Source organism: Trachurus trachurus (assembly GCF_905171665.1).
Source record: "Trachurus trachurus genome assembly, chromosome: 12".
Classification (NCBI taxonomy): domain Eukaryota; kingdom Metazoa; phylum Chordata; class Actinopteri; order Carangiformes; family Carangidae; genus Trachurus; species Trachurus trachurus.
The window spans coordinates 23477210-23498193 of NC_139908.1; the positions used below are offsets into that span (position 1 = coordinate 23477210).

The 20984-nt window shown below is 41.9% G+C and overlaps 2 protein-coding genes across 2 annotated transcripts; both read right to left on the reverse strand.

Annotated features, from left to right (window-relative positions):
* Positions 1–660: 660 nt before the first annotated feature.
* On the reverse strand, positions 661–11715 carry slc30a5 (solute carrier family 30 member 5). The gene is made up of 16 exons (XM_083983192.1): positions 11190–11715; positions 10602–10724; positions 10394–10460; positions 10216–10301; positions 9942–10029; positions 9758–9845; positions 9562–9638; positions 9264–9434; positions 7758–8046; positions 7415–7623; positions 6978–7135; positions 6742–6871; positions 4555–4840; positions 4239–4465; positions 1102–1230; positions 661–926 (listed from the first exon to the last, which is right to left on the reverse strand). The coding sequence occupies exons 1-16, from the start codon at positions 11258–11260 to the stop codon at positions 756–758; spliced, it is 2370 nt and encodes a 789-aa protein (XP_083839318.1). The 5' UTR covers positions 11261–11715; the 3' UTR covers positions 661–755.
* Positions 11716–12573: 858 nt separating this feature from the next.
* Positions 12574–19549, reverse strand: LOC310994474 (annexin A1-like; the record flags this gene model as incomplete). Its single annotated transcript, XM_083983178.1, has 11 exons — positions 12574–12630; positions 12713–12835; positions 13336–13394; positions 14736–14831; positions 15844–15937; positions 16715–16851; positions 17106–17196; positions 17506–17619; positions 19024–19118; positions 19229–19334; positions 19478–19549. The coding sequence occupies 11 exons, from the start codon at positions 19547–19549 to the stop codon at positions 12574–12576; spliced, it is 1044 nt and encodes a 347-aa protein (XP_083839304.1).
* Positions 19550–20984: the final 1435 nt, after the last annotated feature.

The following is a 20984-nucleotide window of genomic DNA, read 5'->3' on the forward strand; positions in this document are numbered from 1 at the left end:
AATACCACATCTGTTATTAAGATAACAAATAAATTTGTACGACAAAAACACTGCTTTGGTCAGGAGTCTTACCTGCAGGTATTGTATCTACAGCCTTCAAGGAGCTGTACGTTGGCTGAGAAAGGATTAAACAAGCAGCATCATGAATTGTATGTCATCCCCAAAGAAATTTAAATCAAACGCAACTGGACTTGGTTATTTGTCTAAGAAGCGTTTTTAAATTTCTTTGGGGATAACGATGACCTGGACAATTGAGAATATTCACAGGCTGATTAAATATGTCAGATTTAATTTATATCAAAATGTGGTGATATTTCACAGTTGCACAAGAAAACGTGTCAGTCCTGCCTGGTAGAAACACTGTGTTGGCACCTAGTTTTATTTCTTGGATTTCTGTCATTCATTTTCTTGTTATTGACTGGCCGACACACTGATCCCAGCTGCTGTCATGGTCCTCACAGCACAGAGATGAAAAAAGAAGTATGAAAAAGAACAGATGGCGGACTAATGAGGAAAATGTGTGAATTTTACGTGATCAAAAGTCACTTCTGTTGTAACTAAATGCTAAAGTCAAAATGACGGAAATGCAAATATGAATGTTTAAAGGAGGGAAACACGTTGAGCCCTAGATCTCCACACAAACACACAACGACAGGGTGATAAAAGCAATATATTCAGATTTATTTAAACCACATACATACACTGTACATTTCCAAAACAATTAGTAAAGTTTCATTTGGTCCCACAGGTAGACGTTACATGATGCATGTCCCATCTTTCAGGTATTTCATTGACTCCATCTGCTGTGTCATCGCTAGAACTTCATGAAATCCCGTGCTGAGTCCTGACATGTGCTGGAAGTACGCCTCCTTCTCCACCTGGACTGACAGATTGTTCACCCCTGCGTCTTTCAAAATTGCCGTCACCTATGAATGAGGAGAATTAACACAGTCAGACAGATCACAGCTCTTGTGATGAGGAGAACTTTTAGGGAGTAAGAATAATAATAAGTCAAAATTTCATGGCGCTCCATCCCAATCAGACTGGTATGGATGCTGCAGTGACAGCTCAGTCTGAATCGTGACTCCACTGTGTACCGACCTGCTGGATGATCCTCTGCTCCACCACATCAGACATAATCTGCAGGTGGATGGTCCCTGCCATCATGTTGGCCGAGTGCCTCCAGAAGTGAGGGTCTCTGTACGACAGAACTCCTTCAATCTTCTCGATCTGGAACAACAAAAACCAAGGTGTAAATGTCAGCCTCTTTTATTTTCTGTGACAAAAGCTAAGTGTTCCTGACGAAACTACCGTTTAATTTAAACCATGTAACTGACTCTGGATCAGGAAAATGGGAAATTTACAAGTTTAAAAAAATTCATAGAGCAGACTTCCACTAAAACTGAACACCCCTGTAAATCTGTCAGATAAAAGTGTAAAATTCTGTATCCAGATCAGAAGTCATGAGCAACCATTGGGCCCATGACATTTTATTTGTCCGCTTTGTCATCCACAAAATAGAATATACAATTTGTATTACAGCCTCTATAGCAAAGTAGTTTGTCATCAAGACCACTGACAAAAAAAACACCCAGATTGAAATGAATAATATGCAAAGTTATGCAGCAAGATGCTTCAAAATTTAATGGTCAAACTATTCCACAGAGCCGGTGCATATTCGGCCACAGTAAGAGAACGTCTCACACAAGACAACTCCCTGCAAAACCGAACAAAACTCAAACCCGAACATATTTGCCAGCTTCTGGATTTATGCCTGAACACCACATACTTCCAGTTCAACGGCAAATTTTACAGACAAAAACATGGCTGTGCCATGGGTTCACCAGTATCCCCTATTGTGGCAAATCTGTACATGGAGGAGGTAGAGAACAAGGCTTTAAACTCCTTTGAAGGAACAACACCGAGCCACTGGTTCAGGTATGTGGACGACACATGGGTTAAAATCAAAACCAAAGAATTGCAAGCTTTTACCGAACACATTAACTCAGTGGACAAAAACATCAAGTTCACCAGAGAGGATGTCAAGGACAATAGTCTGCCTTTCTTAGATTGTGACGTCCATATGAAAAAGGACAGGAGCCTCCACATTGGGGTATACAGAAAACCCACACATACAGACCAATATCTACTTTTCGACTCTCACCACCCTCTGGAACATAAGCTTGGGGTTATCAGAACTTTGCAACACAGAGCTGATAACGTGCCCACCAGCTCACAGGCCCAAGGGGCAGAACACAAGCACCTGAGAGGCGCCCTCACAACTTGTGGTTACCCTAACTGGACCTTTGTGAAAACTGCAGCTGCTTCCAGAAAGAAAACCAGCAAAGTGGTTGAGAAAGAAAGACAAAACAAGAGGAAAAACATAGTCATTCCATATGTGTCTGGAGTATCAGAAAAACTCAGGAGGATCTTTAACAAACACCGTATCCCTGTGTATTTCAAACCCAGCAACACACTCAGACAGAGACTGGTACATCCCAAGGACAGAACACCACACACCCACAAAAGCAATCTGGTGTATGCAGTCCAATGCAACGAGGAATGCAAAGACCTCTACATTGGAGAAACAAAACAACCACTGCATAAACGCATGGCCCAACACAGGAGAGCAAACTCCTCAGGACTGGACTCTGCTGTTCATTTACATCTCAAGGAGAAAGCCCACTCCTTTGAGGACAGCAATGTCCAAATCCTAGACAGAGAGGACAGATGGTTTGAAAGAGGAGTTAAAGAAGCCATTTTTGTAAAAGTAGAAAAACCGTCCCTCAACAGGGGAGGAGGTCTGAGACACCACCTGTCTCCAATTTACAATGCTGCCCTTTCATCCCTTCCCAGGAGACTCAACCATCTAGCCTCAAAGAACAACCACTGTTCACAAGTGGCAAGTGACTCCAATGACTGTCGTTAGAACACAATAGGGCACTAACGAAGTCGAAACCAACTTCCCACCAACGACTGTCACTCCAACGACTGTCGTTGGCACTTGGAGCACAAAAGGGAACCAGTGACATCATCACCCTTGTGAAACGCCCACACAAGAGGTTAAATAGTGAGTCTCCACACCAGATAGTTGGACCAGTCCCAGCCTGGTCAGCTGCGTACATGAACTGATGAAGCCTCTTGGATGAGAGGTGAAACGTCTTCCTAGACAAACAACTAAGTCCAGTTGCTTTCGATTTAACCTCCTTTGAAATTCCACAGAGGTTTGGTGTGTCTGCAGGTTTTTGTTCCAACCAAGCAGCAGAAACACCAGACTTGACTAATTTAATCAACTGATCTCAGTCTTCAGGCAGTTGATTGGTCAAACCGCGTTCTCTGATTGGTTGGAACAAAAACCTGCAGCCACACGGCCCTCTGTGGAATAGTTTGGACATGCCTGATCAACTATACATGAGGTCTCTGAGGTGTAAAGTATGAAGTTTCTATCATGTATCTTCCTTGAGTTACTGTGTTCACACTGTTCAGTTAGAGGTGTCACCATGTTTTGTATTATATTAGAAATAACAAACAAACAGGACTTAAAGGGATAGTTCAACATTTTGGCAAATGGCCAAAGTTTTAGGAGTAGGTTCATTACCTTTAATTGTCGGTGCAAGCTATTATTAGAACAGAGGAGCAGAGCCGCGAGCTGCTCAGTGCTACGCTACGGAGGCTAATGGGATTTCTTGGTTTCTCTCATCAAACACATCAAATACACAGTCCAACAACTCCAAAACGCTCTGGTGGACAAGTTGTGACCTGCACATTTGATGATGAAAAGAAAGGAGTCCACACACTGGACATGACCTGCACATTCACCACGCTATGCGATAATAACAGAATGTTACCAGACAGAGTTGTTTTCGAGGTAAATTCATGCGAAACTGCTGATGCGTGTTTCCGCCGGGGGCGTTTTTTCGGCAAGCAGTCTGCAATTTACCTTGAAAACAATACTTTCTCCTAATGTTCCATTATTATCTCATAGCATGGTGAATGTGCAGGTCACAACTTGTCCACGAGAGCATTTTGGAGTTGTTGGATTGTGTATTTGATGAGTTTGATGAGGGAAACCAAGAAATCCCATTAGCCTCTGTAGCGTAGCTCTGAGCGGCTGGCGGCTCTGCTTCGCCGTTCTAAAAATAGCTTGCACCGACAATTAAAGGTAAGGAACCTACTCCTAAAACTATAGGGATTATGGCAGCTTTGCTTGCTCCTGTACTTCAATGTTGTCATCTCACCTTCTCCAGAGCACTGTTCAGGTCCTTCTCCTGTTCTGGGGGAGTTCGCAGGAGAAGAACTTCACAGGCGTCCTTCAGCAGAGGGATGACACTCAGGAAAATGAGTACAGCAATGAAGAGCGAGCAGATGGGGTCAGCGATCAACCAGCCGAACTGTCTGATGAGGATGGTGGAGATGATCACACCGACGCTGCCTAAAGTATCGGCCAGGACGTGAAGGAAAACACCTGGAGGAAAAAAAACACGTCAGGACTCCAACTGGTTCACGCTTCCTCTAGGCCGGGTTTATTTCTTCCCGTTCCCTGAGCACACTCACCTCTCATGTTTGCGTTCATGCCTCCGCCCCCCGAGCCGTGGGAGTGTCCGTGTCCACCGTGACCGTGACTGCTGTGCCCGTGTCCACCGTGGCCGTGTCCGCCGTGGCTGTGCCCGTGTCCTCCGTGGGAGTGGCCGTGACCCCCGTGGCTGTGCTCGCTGTGGGAGTGGCCGTGGTGCGAGTGGCCCTGGTCGTGCGATGAGCAGCTTTTGCCGCCGTGGGAGTGGGCGTGACTGAAGGCGCAGATGCCCACCAGGTTGACCAGCAAGCCTCCGACAGACACCGGCTGCAGGAGACAAAATAATCGGACGTTACCCGGACGAGTCAGGCAGCTGCTGAGGCCTCACGCTGACTGATGTGTAGTGACAAGAGCTCAAGACACAAAACAGAAGCCACACAGTGTCTACTCTACACACACATGACAACCTGTACGGCTGATGCATCGCTTTGAAATAAGAATGAAATCCAAAGTGTTCCCTCTGGGGTGTTTGATTAAATGTTGATTTTAGCTCAGTGGGTGTTAAATTACCATCAATTCATGAGGATCTGCATGTTTAATTGGCTGTGTCTGATACTCTGTTCTCAAGTATTAAGACGCAGCACACTGTGTTTTTCTTGCTTTGCCCGTTCAGTTTATCTTGGCTGCAATATGAGTTGAGTCTTTTAATCTCCTGTTTATTCCCCTTCATTAATTCTTAAAGGGATTCCCTGGTCATTAGTTAGACCACATGTATTCAGCCGGGGGGACTTGTGAGAGAGAGTAAACAGAATGGTCAATAGGCCAAGAAACAAGGGCTTTCAGTTCCTCAACTGGGTCCATTATGCAACTCTCTAGTTGCACTACACCCACAGTTAGGAACACAGGCTTTTTGTTAAACATGTGTGGTCTCTAAGACGACGCAGACCTGATGACATTAGAGCTGAAAGCTCCAGAGCCACATAAAGTACAGTGCCAGCACCAAACACGGGTAAAGTGAGCTGCATGGGGACAAATGGTGGAGTAATTCTATTTTTTTTTTCTCAACACAGAGCTTTTACTTTGAAAATACTGCTTAACTCAGGGCTCAGGACTTACTTTTGATTAGGAACACAGTGGCCCCTAACTTAAACGTTTAGGAGTGCAAAGCTGAAAATTTAGGGGCACAAACCGTTAATTGGCTTGCAATGCGGTATTCACATTTCTCTCATTATTCACCTTTTCATTCATGATCCTTGCACACATTGGCCTGCCACTTGTAATGACAGATTCCAATTAGATTTTAAAAAATTAACTTGAACTTTCTCAATTTTCAGGGGCAAAATGCCCCCATTTAGGGGCAGTCTGGAGCCCTGGCTTAAAGGGATAGTTCAACATTTTGGCAAATTGGCCCATTGCCATAATCCCTATAGTTTTAGGAGTAGGTTCCTTACCTTTAATTGTCGGTGCAAGCTATTTTTAGAACGGCGGAGCAGAGCCACGAGCTGCTCAGAGCTACGCTACGGAGGCTAATGGGATTTCTTTCCCTCATCAAACTCATCAAATACACAATCCAACAACTCCAAAGCGCTCTCGTGGACACATTGACCACACTATGAGATAATAGCGGAACATTATTAGACTAAGTTGTTTTTTAGGTAAATTCATGCAAAACCACCGATGTGCGTTCCCATCAAGGGCAGTTTTTTGGCAAACAGTCTCTGCATTTACCTCGAAAACAACTCTGTCTCGTAACCTTCCATTATTATCTCATCGCGTGGTGAATGTGTACGTCACAACTTATCCCCAAGAGCGTTTTGGAGTTGTTGGATTGTGTATTTGATGAGTTTGATGAGGGAAATCAAGAAATTCCATGAGCCTCAGTAGCATAACTCTGAGCAGCTCGTGGCTCTGCTCCGCCATTCTAAAAATAGCTTGCACTGACAATTAAAGGTAACAAACCTACTCCTAAAACTATAGGGATTATGGCAATGGGCCAATTTGCCAAAATGCTGAACTATCCCTTTAACTAAATAATTACTGAAGTGTGCAAGAAGCAGCTCTATTGTGTTTGACTGGTGAGAGCTGTATTAGCAGATACTCAGCGTCACATTTTGGACTGATTGTGAATACATGATCAGGACACACTGATTAAAATGATTTACTCAGATACACTGAACACACATGCAGTCACAGGGCTTTACATGAAAAGGTGTCAGCGGTTCACTCACAGTCAGCATGTCTGTGTTGATATTAGGAGGGTCCACTAAACGGGTGACCGACTCAACGAAGACAAAGAAGGCGATGACCATCAGGAAGAGGCCGTTGATGAATCCGGAGAGTATTTCAACACGTCCATACCTGCAAACAAACAAGAGTTCACTTTCCAAACATCCAGCTGAATTTCAAATAGTTGCCCCAGCATCTTCCCATCAAGGCCTTTTCACAGCTTTTTGATGGACTTTACCCGTAGGAGAAGATCCTGGTAGCTTTCCAGCGAGTCATGAGGGCAGCAAACAGGCCCAGCACCAAAGCAGAGCAGTCAAATAGCATGTGGAAGCCGTCAGAGATCAGCCCCAGGCTGTTGGTCCAAACACCGTAGAACAGCTCCACAAAAGTAAAAGCCTGAAACAAGAAGAGCAACACATTTTTACAAATAAACAACAAAGTAGAAGAAGGTACGTGCAACACTAGTGCACACCTGTCCCAAGTGTGAAAAACTGAACAGTTTCTCCAAACAAAGTTGAAACTTCGATCGAGTTCTTCTTTCTCCCAATATGATCATCTCTAAGGATTCTCTACACCATATGAAGGTTTTATGTAAAAAGATCACATTTAAACATGGTGACGACCCTCCACCTGATGTCTAGCTGTGTGGTTTTCTCTTTGTGATTCTGAACATACCAGGTTGAGACACAGGAAGTAGAAGATCTGCCTGGAGTCGTATTCCTCCAGGATTTGTTTGAGTGAATCTTTGATGAACCGTGGGAGGGACTGCGACGTGTGCTGCAGGGCGTCACCCATGAAGTTGTACAGAGGAGTCCCTTCAGGAGAGTAACCCACCAGGGTGCCCTTCTGACCTTTCTTTGATGGAGATGAGAGGATACTGGATGCTGCAGAGAGAGAACACGAGGAGAAAGGCTGATAAGTTGTTGACTGCAACCTTATACCATAAAAGATTAATCTGTACCTCTGTGGCCAGTCAATACTGTACATTAAATCATGCTGCTGACACCCGCCTACTTACACATGATGAAGAAGACGGCGCTGACTAGCACTCCTCCAGAGAGCACATGCTCTGTGCTGACCTGCTGGGGCGGTTTGCTCATGGACCGTAGCTGGTCTGTTAGTGGGTGAGTCCAGAAGTTGGCCAGCAGCAGAGCGCTGAGGAGGAGGGCGATGGTGCCGTAGCGGGCGCACCTCGGCGTCTCCATCTTTGCGCTGCAGACGGCCTCCACGTAAAACTCCAGGGTCATCACAGAGAAGATGATCATCCCGAACGGCAGGATGAGGGACGACCAGGATTCTACTTTACTCTGGTGATGAGACGGAGAAAAGTCCAGTCAGGAGGGGGCTCAGACAGAGGCAGAGATGATTATGTGTTTTTAGCCGTGAAATCATCCGAGCATAAACGGACACAACTGAGACTGATTTACAGTAATTACAGGTCTGTTAGCTCTGGAGCTAAACAAATTAGGATGAGATATTTCATCAAACTGGAATGAAAAAGCATCAATCTGCTGCAGTTTATTTGGATGTCATCAAACCCACATTTTCTGGTTATAGCAAATTCAATAGAAATCTATATATAAGATAAAGATGTTCCTTGTATTGGACAAGGGAAATGTTTTATTTTATAGATATCTTTAAACCAAAACATAATGTTGTTATTAAAATCAAGGAAATCATCATGAATATCCATAGCAACCTTCATGGCAATGTGGCCTGTACTCAATGAGGATCACATAGATTTTCTATACATAATTTTCACCTTTGTTGTGTTTTTGTTTCATTGTTGTTGCCGTTTTTGTTTGTTGACGTTGCTGTTTTTTGTCCTTCCCTTTTGGTTTAATTTTGCATGTATACCATTACCATATTTATTTGTTTATAACTATGGATTTGCATCAATGATTTTGATTTTTGTGGAATAAAATATATTTTTTTTTAAACAAGGATCACAGTGTTGGACAGACTGAGGGAAAGCTATATGCTAGTGTTTTGAAGGGTGTTTACCATGTTTATGTGGCATCTCACCAATGATAGCATGCTAACATTTGAAAACTGGCAGTACAGCTGAGGCTGATGAGCCTTTTATTAGTTTTGCAGGTACTTTTCAACACTAAGGTTTTTGACAGAGTGAAAGTGTGACCTGATTTTGGTGAAGAATACGAAGATAAGAACAAGCTATTATTAGCATTCCTCTTGAGGAGAATGAACGTTGAGGGACCAAATGTCATGATAACCTCCCAGTCATTGCCGAGACATTTCAATAAAAGCCACAAAAGCCAAACTTGTAGAGGTGGCAGATGAAATCTCATCGAGTCATTAAGTCACACAATCACACCTGAAAGATGTCATGGCAACCCGTCCACTAAATGTTGAATTACGTCTGGTCTACATGACAAACAGACTGGCAGACTGTGACAGACCAACGGTACCATGGCTGAACCTCCTAAAACAGGACTGATGCCACATGCTGGTAAACATTAGAAAAGATTTGTCATGTTGTCACATGTACTGGTCTGTCACTTACATCTGTGGTCGCTGAGAGCACTATGACCCATGGCAGCAGCACCATGGAAGAAACCAGGTTGTCAAGGGCATAGAGGCGTTTTGCACCACCAAGTTCCACTGATAATTTCCTGGAGGCCGTGTGGAAGGCCACCTTCAGACACAGGGAGGCAACCAGCAGAACAACTCCACCCTGACAGGATCAACAGGAAAATAGAGGGCAGTAATTAATTTAGAATCCAAAACTAATATGTAACTATTTTCTTTTTAGGCAGCAGTCAACATTAAATTAAATGTGGGGCATCATAGGTGTTACTTACTTTGTGATCTGCAACCCCTAAAAATGCTATAGCAGTGTAGAGGAAGTGAGTGAGTGCACTGTCATGGTGTCCCTCAGCTTTAAGAAGATGAGTCAAGGCAAACACAGACATATAATAATGAACAACACAACCAGACTGGGTCAATAAACAGTGAAAATAGATGTAGGTGTTTCGCATTATAAGGAAGAAAGGATACGGTGCTCAGCCATCTTTGCCATGAGATCATCATTGTCAAAGAGGAGGAGGCAGATCACAGCGATGATGAAGAGAGCAGCGCCTCTGGTCTGCAGACAAACCAACACAAATCCATGTTAAGTCAGATATAGTTGGACAAGTCTCTGACCACAAACTAGTTGCATGAATTTGTGTCCCCCTCCTACCTTGGACGGCCCACCTCCTGAGCTTGTGAATAAGACACCTAGGAGAGCGATGACCACTACGTCACTGTGCTCAAAGAGCAACAATGTCCTGTGGAAAGACATGAGCCAGGATTGAATTACATGCTGAGCAGCAGTGTCTGTATGAAAGCAAGATGCAGACACAGTGAGACACAATCAAAACTACAAGTACGTCACATTCACATACAGACATCTCTGACAACTAAGGAGAAAACACAGTCTGACACAAATACAAGGTTATATTAAAAGATTTCACCTTAGAGGTCCACAGAGGGTTAGACCAAAGAATCCCAGGAGAGATATGACACAGCTGAAAACAGCATGCTTTAGTAACTTTATCCACTACGAAGAAAACAGATTTACAAGACATTAACACAATGTATTTCACAAGAAAATGACTGCAGGATTAAGAAGAAGTAAGACATCCAACAAACCTGTCTTTTTGAGATGACTTTGCCAGAGGAGAAAGGCTTTTGAAAGAAAAGCAGAATAACCGCAGTCCTGAGGAAGACAAAGATTAGAAATCTGTCAGCATATGTCATTATCCATCGTTTCAGAAATACAGAGGAATAATAAACAACACCAAGTGCAGTTTCAATAAAATGTATGATGGAATTTCAGCAGGTAAATAAGCTCACTTACCCTAATTTTAGTATGAAGATGAACTGGACAATGTGAACTACTTTTAGTATATCATACGACTCAAAAATCCCAAGCGCTTTGAGAACCTTTGAGACGACCAGTAAAACTATGTACCTGGTTAACCTGTAGAGGAAGAGGAGAAAGATATATTAGTGATAGAGTTGGATGAAAAAATCTTGTTAAATCTGTCCTCACCCATTGAAAATTTGCTTTTTCTTTGCAGTGTTACATTAAATATGAGCTAAAATAACTAAATCTATTCTGGGTTAGTTCACATAAAGTCAATAATAATTTATAATACTTTGATTTAAATCATTCATTTTAAATTATCAATCAATCCATGATAGTAACTTGTTCTAGCTTCTCATATGTGCTTCTTATTTTGTTACATATATAACTGTAAACTGCATGGATCTGGTGTTTGAACACATTTATCACAGTTTTAATCAGTTTGCAGACTAAACAACAAAGAGCATGTGGGCTCCAGCTCCAGTCAGCTGACCTTTCTGGCCCAGGGGCAAGAAAACAGTCAATACCTCACACACAGTTCATGAGATTACAACACAATATAGCACATCAGACACACACCTTGAGTTGGGCACTTCCACCATGCCCAGTTTGCCCCCTGACAGCACGTTGCTGCTGTATTTATCCTCCATGTTCAAGCTCCAACACTCGACCACTTACAGTATTTATGTTTCCGCTACCTCGTCATCACTGCTACCTTAACACTGGGACTGAACCGCGGTCCATTTACAGCTGTTGAATGTGAACAGGCTTCTCCTGCCCCTCACACACCCCGCGTTTTAACTTAATACAAAATATAAAGTGAGCTGTGAGTAAACATGAGCCAACAGTCAGCTGGTACCCTCTTAGCCTCTTAGCCTGCTAGCTTAGTAAGCTAACCATCCGGCATGTCAGTTTTTGTCCAAAGTTTCCAGGAGCGACGCGTCCTGTGTGCGGTGGAAGTCAGACAAACACACGTAGTCTCTTCGTTAGACTAAAGCGGTAGTTACTGTTTCAGGTTTCGCTGACCACTGTTACCGGTAAAGTCCGTAATGAAAGAGTAAAACAATAAGCTGGGAAAAAAGAGTCACTGTACTTCCGGACACGGTCGACATTCCACGTATCCACGTCACGTACGTGCTTACGTTCATGAGCGACGCTCCTGCGCAGTTCTGCGCGTGGACGTGTCACTCAGGAGCGGTGCTGTTGAAAGTGACCTGCTCCAGGTGAGCTGTGTTTTTTAATAACCATTCAGTATCATGACATTCATTAAAACATTTCAGACTGAGCTCTGCTTCATAATTCAACAGCTTTCACTACCCTGGTTTATTTATCATAATATTTTACATTTCTGGGATAAAAATAAATAAATCATAAAGATTGTCATATACTAACACAAACATTTTTATATTTCTCTTTCCGAATCTCTCATTTTATTTTTATTTCCATGGTGACAATTAAATTGGCTTTCAGAGTTTCACTTTGGACAGTATGATTTGACCACCTCATTTAAAATTAGAACAACATTGCCGCAGTATTAAAGAAGAGTTATAGCCTAGTATAATAATATAGTGATTATGTTATGAATTGATAACAAGGCAAAAAGAGAAAAATTGAATAAAATGTCAAAATAATATCAAACTCTTCATAAGAAGTCAAAACAACTTTTTTTTTTTTTAAATGTCTTTATTTGTGTGGTCTGATGTGTTTGTGGTCTTTGTTAGTCAACTGCTGAAAATCCATCACTGAACCATACACAGATTCAAAAGAAACAAAAAACACATCTGACTTTGAAGCTTGCAGAAAATGAATCATACTCCCTGTAATTTGAATCTTCTTCATCTTCAGAAGACAAGACCTTTATTGGAGCATCAACTCAAAAAACTGTTTGCTTGGGCAAATGACACATTTCATTTGTATTAACAACAAGACAGTGTTGATTTCCAGGACAGTGGCAGAGAGAAACTCAGTGGGGTCCACACAGGCCTAGCAGGACCGTCTGATAATGCTCCTTGGTGTCTTTCTGTGAAACAGAGACAAATATGTGATCAGCAGAAACACATTGTTGATGATATACGTGATATTTAATCAGCGCTGCTGCTTACCAGAATGTGTTCCTGTAGAGTAAAGTCATACATGGCCCTGTATTCCTCCACAATCTTCTTCAGGTCGACCTCGGAGCGGCTCACCAGCACCCTGGTCAGCGTGTCCTCACATGTGCCATGGCCCTGAGAGCGCAGAGCACGTCTGTGTTCAGTTAAGTGTTCCCATTCAAAATCACCCAGAAACTTTACAGTTTGAGTTACTTAACATTATGTAAATAAAAAAAATCTAAAATTTTTAAGTTAAGATCATGTTTTGATCAAGTTATATAAGGAAAATGTAAATTTCACAGAGAAAGTCTGTGGAAAAGTCTGACACACACACTCACACATTTTTTGACAAGATACTTTCCCCCATACCCTAATCCCAACCATCACAACTGGATGCCTAACCTTAATCCTAACCTAAACTTTATTCTTACTCAAGCCCTAAAACCAAGACTTAACCCTCAAAGTGTTATCTGAAGCTGTGTCAAAAAGTCAGGACTGTACAAAATGCCCTCATCTGTTAGGAATAAACCTTTTTATCCTCTCTCTGTGGCATTTACAAGTAGGTGTGCACACACATACATACACACACTCTGACATATGGTGGGAGACTGAAGCAGGGAGATATTCATACACACCTTCATGGCCAGATGGAGCTTCTCAGCAAAGAAAGCTGGTGTGTTCCAGGCACATTTCACTACACATCAAAGAGACACAGACACACGTCATGCAGTGTCCAGATGTACACTTCACTGCTTGTTCATTCAAATCTCTGTCTGGTACAGTTTGTCTGGTAGAGATTCCACACACCACACATTTTAGATTGTCTCTGTCCCCATGATTCATACACTTCCCTCTTATTTTCACTCTGATTTTGTTTTTCAAAGTGGCTTTAAGATATTTTGCAGTCCCTTAATGCACTCCTCCTACACTGTTTCCCATTAGACACTGCATTAAAACCATTATAATTAAAGGGTTTAGAAAGTTCAACTCTTAAAACCTTTTTCTTTCCTGTTAGCAGAGGTTGTATCGATCGGTCGATCCACCCCATCCATTAGAAGATGAATGTGAAACATCTTGACAACCACTGGCCAGATTTCCATAAATCTGAGAGTGGATGTTGAAGTCTTGAGTTTGGTGACCCTCTGATCTTTCCTGTACCGTCGTAATGGCGCCAAATTTATCACCCACAGGAAATATGAACCATATCACCATAAAATTCACTGAGCTCATTCATGTTCCCTAGAGGATGAATCTTTTTGATCTGATGATCTTTCATTCCACTTCAACCACAGAATACACCTTGACAGTTTGATCTTGCTCAGTATGTCCCGCTCTTCCTCTTCAGTTGGCTGTAGTGTGGGTGACCATTGCAACAGATCCTCAACATCAGCAGAGTAGCGCTATCCCTGACAAAATAAGGCCTTTAGAGTCTCTGACAGTATTTCTCTGTACTATTAAATATAGGGATGCACAATAACTATCAGTACCAATAATTATCAGCCAAATATTGGCCAATAATTATCAGCCAAAATACATAGATAAGTCGGATAATTACATTATTAACGTCGCCTTGATTTGGCTCATTTCAGTCCATTTGTTCCCTAAGTTGATTTGAAACAATAATAAATGTTGTGAGTCAACTGTTCTTGTTTTGATGTTAGTTGTATTATTTTATTATATTGGTCAGATTCAGAGTTCTCATGTTAAATTCATCTTTACTCACATCTTAGTCTTTCTTTACCTCAGGAGTGCATATAAACTATTAAAAATGTTATCTGTTATTGGAATCGGCATTGGTTATGAGAAGCAGGAAGTTATGGGTTATCAGTAATGGTGAAAAAAAAAGATATCGTGCATCCCTAATTAAATATTCATTAAAGGTGCAACCATCAAAATTAAAGTTAGGAAATTTAAGTTATATCACTAAATCCTAATTGGTGTATAAAGTTATATGACATCACCATGCCACTACAGAAGCATCGCTAACTTTGGCAGACAGTGTTGTGTTCAGGTGGAGTGATGACATCAGCCTTACCAATGTCAATGAGACAGTCTTCAATGTCTCCGCTCAGCTCCATGTCCAGGGCTTTGGGTAGAGTGATGTCACTGACGCAGGCATACTGCTGGAATGCTAGCAGCAGATAAACACACAAACAACATGGATTTATGGGTAAATGAGCTGTTGCCGTTGTCAGACAGAAACCAGGCGTCTCTGCAAAGTGTTATTATCGTCAAGGCATGAGATTGTTGCATACACCGCTGAGCATCTTTGGAATTTAAAAGAAAAAAACTGTCTTTGGCTGCTTTGAAATGATGTTTGGACGTAAACATGCAGAATTCATAAGTCAAGTTGAACCACAAAAGACGAGAAACAACAATTTAGCAGTTACTACACAGCATCTCCAAACAGACAACAGGGGAACCACTGGTTTTTAGACATTTTTCTTTTTTTCTTTTCAGGCTTTGTGCTAGAAATCCAAACTAATGTTTTGTCTGTGGTTTAAAGTTATTTTTTGCTGTATTCATCTTGTCATGTCATGTCTGGTCTCTCTTGTTTCATCCCCTGCTGTCACCTGTCCTGCCTCTACCCTGTTCATTTGGCCCAGCACCTTCTACACTCCATCCACCCAGCACACGTCCTCTGGACTTTTCCCCCTTGTTTTCCATTGACATAAGTGCTCCACCCATCCTCACACCTGTTCCCATCAGCCCTGCACCCACATGAGCTCTATCCACCTGCACTATTCTCTAATCTTGATCTACATATACCAGGTAATTTCCTTTGTTCCCTTCTTGTCAGGTCAAGTCAAGTCAAGAGAAGTAGTAGACAAGTACAGGCAAAATCTAAGAACACAAGTACAATTGAGAGTAATGTTTTGCAGCAGACATTAGACAGGATCAGATCTGTGTGGCTCCCTCTGAAGCTGCTACCTGTGTGTAGTATCCTGTCTGTTTGCCAGCTCGTCCTCCTCCCTCTCTCAGCACTGTACTGCTCCTATACTACTGGGTGTGTTCCACCTGTTGGCTGGAGGAGTGTGGTTCCACCTGTTTGCCCACATGTGTGTTTCTGTGTATTGTCTTCATTTAGCCTGTAAAAAACATTCAAAGCATTCACAGATTCCACATGTCTCACACACACTCACTCTTAGAGAGCTGCTTCGCATTTCGTGTGGTCAGGATGTTGATGAAAGCGGCGATGTCGATTCCTGAAGTGTTCTCACCTGCCTCAAACAGAATCTACAAACAGAAAATAAAAACACTGTTAACCTGTGAAGAGGGAGTGTACGCTGTGTGAGGTTTCCTCTCTTCTGATTACTGTTTTCTTTTAGTGAAACATGTCAAGTGGAACTTAATGTTCAAATGGACTAAATGCTGCAACCATTCAATAAAGTTTGGCTACTTGTCTGTGCAATGACAATTTGTTTCAGTCAAATGACAGTTTTGTATTATTTCGTTCATAAAGTTGGGGCGTGGCTGACTGAGTAAATGGTAAATGGACTTGCACTTATATAGCACTTTTCTAGTCTCTAGGACCACTCAAAGCGCTTTACACTGTATGTCGCATTCACCCTTTCACACACATTCATACAGCACTAGACACAGTGCTTGAAAGCTACCCCATTCACACACCTCTCTCTGCCTCCCCATTTCTTGTCTCTCTCAACTGAACTATTTCATAAAGGCATGAAAAGCCAATAAACATACTTAAAAAAAAAAGCATTTTATGGAGCTAATTTATTCCCTCGTTCTAGGAAAGATGTACTGGTGTGGGCGGAGTTGTGTTTTGTTTAAATGGGCATATACAGTATGTTTAGACATTATGGGACCTTTAAAAACCACAGCGCTGTAGAAATCTACAGAGCCTCTCTAAAAGTTGAGAGTACGTATATCTGTGAGTAGAATAACCAGTGAGCTTGTGAAAGAGCAGACAGCTAGGATAGAGAAAAGAGAGTTTTTTTTGTATTTTCAAGAGATATTGTTGTCAACAAAAAAGAGTGATTTTCCTGACTTTACCTCTGCGTCCTTTCGGGCCAGATCCAGGTCCACTTCGGTAGTCTCGTCTTTGTTTGCCTTCAACATGGACAGAAGAGCTGTGGTGAAGTCGCCGCTGGTCTCATCCTCAATAACCTGCTCCAGGTCCTTTCCATATTCTGATGGATCAAGAATATTACAACACAAAGACGGCAGACTGCGATAATGTAATGGAACCAGGTGTAACTGGTTAAAGTTTCTGCTTAGCGGTCCTCAATGATTACAGTTCAGCACTGTCAAAGAATTCACTGCTACACTGCACAACTATGGACACTGTCAGAGTCTCAGTTACACTAAGATGTTACATAAAATGTGAAGAGCTCTCAGGTGATCAGAACTGATAGTAAAGCAATGGAAGTGAAGCAAGGCATACCTTCTTTGAAGACCCTCTTAATCTCTCGGATCTCTTGGTTTGATCTGGTTGCCAGAATCTCCACCAGGACATTCTCATCTGTGCCAAAACCCTGTTACAAAAGAGCGAATGTCAGGAGTGAGTGATTCAAGTGCAACAGCAATTCAAGGGTAAAATTGTCTTTCTACGACCCCCAGTGTTATACAGGCTTTGAAAATATTAGTCAGAGAAATGATGTGTACAGAAAAAACAGCAGCACGGCACCAAGCATCCAGTTTGCCAGATACAACAAGCATTCACATCTTCTTTCTGTGTTCTTACTGATCTACACACACAAAACCATACAGAGGACAGATCCAGGAGGAATTGACCACTGGTAGAACAACAGAGAGAGTTACACAAATAAACCTCTGATATTTACCTTCGTGGCTCTCCTCAGCTCGGAGGCATCAAAGTGAGCTGGCGTCTTGAGCAGAGCCATAGAGACGTCCTCTAGGTCTGAGCGCAGAGCGTCCTTCAGAGCTTCATCCAGCCTCTGCAACACACAGGGAGCAGCCACATGAACACATGAGGACACCACTGCTCGTCATATTTCTGGTATTTCAAAACTGACAAACTGTTGCAGAAAGTTAAATCCATCACGTGGTGGTGATCTGTACATATGAGGATGGTATGATCAGCCACAGTGTGTCTCTAGTAGAGGATCTGAGTAGAAGGAGACCTCCACTTTATAAAAACAACATTTCTTGTGAGGTATGATGCGTTTACTTGTCTACATCAGTGATGTGATGAGTCATAGAGGCAACAAACTGCTAATAAATGTCAGTTTCACAGCAGTGGAGCCATCAGAGCCTTCGAGGCCTTCAAGGCCTTCAAGGCCTTCAGCGATGAATAAACATGTCAGCATCTCTTTTAATAATTACTGTCTTCTAATTCAAATGCATTCCTCATATTTTATTAAATGAAAGGTTTACTTTCCTAAAAACCAAGGCCTGAAGCCTTCACAGCTGCATGTGTTTGTTTAGAAAGTGGCAGTGAATTAAATTAACCAATCACCTTTTGATTTACAGTGAGTGAGATCAATAGCTGGCTAAGCCCCTGCTGAAAGTTCAGGGACAGAGCTGCTGCACGAGGGAAATCATTAATGGCTTTTTGAATTATTGCACTTCCTGTCTTCACACTTCAGCTCCCAACCACAGATCTTCACTTGAGTCAGCATTAGCACCTCTGTTGCACACCAATAGCTGTTTAGTTATCCACCGTGACGCTGGTCATACTGGTTGTTACCCAAAGTTGCACCTGAGTGTGTTCAACAGATAATGTGAAGGACAATAGAATCTGGGTGTAAATCCAGTCAGCTCTGGATTTTGGGCTGTCTTACAATTAAAAGACTCATTGTTATTAATTGGAAAGTTTGCAAACTGGGTGGTTTCACCAGAGAGTCATGGCTTGGTGAATTTTTAGATCTGACTATGTCTTTTTTTTTCTTTTATATGAACACTGGACGACACTCTTGCAACCCCCCCTCGTTGTGTGTTTTGTCCTGTATGTATGTATGTTTTCTTGTTGTAAAATAAAAAACTCTTTATAACAAAAAAAAAGTTGTAGCTGAGTGTGTTCAACAGATAATGTGAAGGACAAGAGAATTTAGGTGTAAATCCAGTCCTTCAACCCTGTGGATTCATGAGAGAAAAACTGATTTGCATTCGCAGCTTTAATCTGAATGCAGTCCGAGCTTTGAATGACTTCACTTCACTGTCACAACAGTCAACCTGATTTGTGTTGCAAATCTGTAAATGCTCCAAACACTTTACATACAGTATATAGGGAGGTCAGAGTGATGGCTGACATGAAATGTTCCAACATTTTAAAGACGTTAACTTCAGTTTTGTTTATGTTGCAGTCATGTTCGTTACTTGATATGAAATAAATGACTCACCTCCCCACTGGATGCTTCATAAACCGCTTTGATCTTCTGCCTCTGCTCATTGTTTCTCCTCACCAGGACTGAAACAATCACATCTTCATCGACTCCTGTGAGGGACAAGTTGCACTATACTTGAGAGTGAGAAACATTTCACAGCATCCTAACTGTACGAACATGAGGTCATCATCTTTCAGGTAACAAGAGTGGGCGCACACACCTTTGCTTTCAATGGCACTCTGAAGAACTGAAGCATCACTGCTGGCATTGAAGTTGGGGTACGGGGAGACTGTTCCATAATACTTAGGCTTTGGCTTTCCCTTCACCTAAAAGAAACAACCAGAGGGACAGACATCTCACAAGTCTGGCTGATGCAAACCATCAGCAATTCAAAACAGTAGAAATGTTCATGTCACTTTTATTCAAATAAAATCAGATAACTGGTTCTTATAGGCGAGCTGATACTCACAGTAACAGTGTCATCATCGTCAGAGTCTTTTTTGTCGATGATATTCTTGAAAAATTTCTTAAAGATGGACATGTTTTCCTTGTCTGGAATTTCTTTCTTTTTTTAAAGAAACAAAGACTGCAGAGGGAAAAAGAAAAGTAATAAGTTAGGGTGATGTAAAGTGGACTTTATAATTTTTTCTTTTTTTCTTTTTTTTAAAGTAAAACTCACCTGTGCTACAGGAGACCGTCCTCACATACCAGGTCTGTGGATCTCTGGAGGTTAGTCACAGTGTTAAGTCCACACTGCAGTGTCTCCACCCAACTCTGTGCAGGTGCTTTTCAGGCAGGTTGGCTATGCGTGCAGAGGATCAGCCAATGGTGTGACACCTCTGAGCACAGCATTCCTGCAGGGTGACAGTCTGAGGGTTGGACACCCGTCTGGTTGGGTGACTCTTCCGTTCAGACTTGTGTTGTAAATGTTAAAGTGTTTCATCAAACAGCTTATTATTCACGCAGACGTGCAGCAACCAGCGGCTACACAGATACAGGTCTGAAGGAGGTGGTGAAGTAAACTCACCGAAACATTGAGCTGAGACAACGTGTTATTGTTTTTGTACAGTTGCTCTACTAAACCTGTTGTTCCACATTTTTCTTTTGGGCTGTGAAGAGTGAACTTGGCAGATTTTACACAAAGCCTGTTTAAAGGTCTTAAGGAGTTTAATTTCATTATCATTCATTAAAGAAAGGTTTATGAAGCCCTTTGTGGCTCCATGAGGGAGCTGCACACTTTCATCAAGCTACACCAGCTGCTACTATGTATTAGCTATATCACATTTGAATCTCTGAAACCAGTATACTCGGTGATCAAGTTGCTTTGTGGGTAATAGGCAACAGGTTAAAAAAAAGAAAGAAAGAAAACTGATATAAAATGATGTAGGATAACAACGTAAACCAGCCCGCTACAAAGATATTATTAAAAGATTTAAAACTTTATTGCAAAGTCAGGATTTTAGCATGGATTACAAAGACAAAGTAAATGTAAAAGAAAACAAAACAAAAACTGAGACATCAGATGTGACCACACCGTGTTTATACATGAAGAAATTGAGTGATAGATGGATGAGAGAGTGAAGCCACATTCAGAATCAATCAATCAATCAATCAATGTAACAGCATGAAAAAATGACGAACCAACACAATTAAAGGTCCCATGTTGTAGAAAGTGAGATTTTCATTTTTGATTATAAAGCTGTTCAGGGTGCTACATAAACACTGTGAAAGTATTAAAGTGCTCAGTCAACAGAGAAATGCACACAGCCTGTATTCAGAAAATGAATGTTAAAACGAGCCGTCAGTGTTTGTGATGTCACAAAAAACAGAAACCATCTCCACCCTCAGCGTCGCCGAGTTTAAAGTTCAGTGAGAAAAATGTGTCTATTTCTGGGTGTTTTAGCATCACTGAAACCACCACTGCCAGTCAAACATGTTGGTGATTCAGCAAAGGTATTCCAATCAAGTCTAGTAAC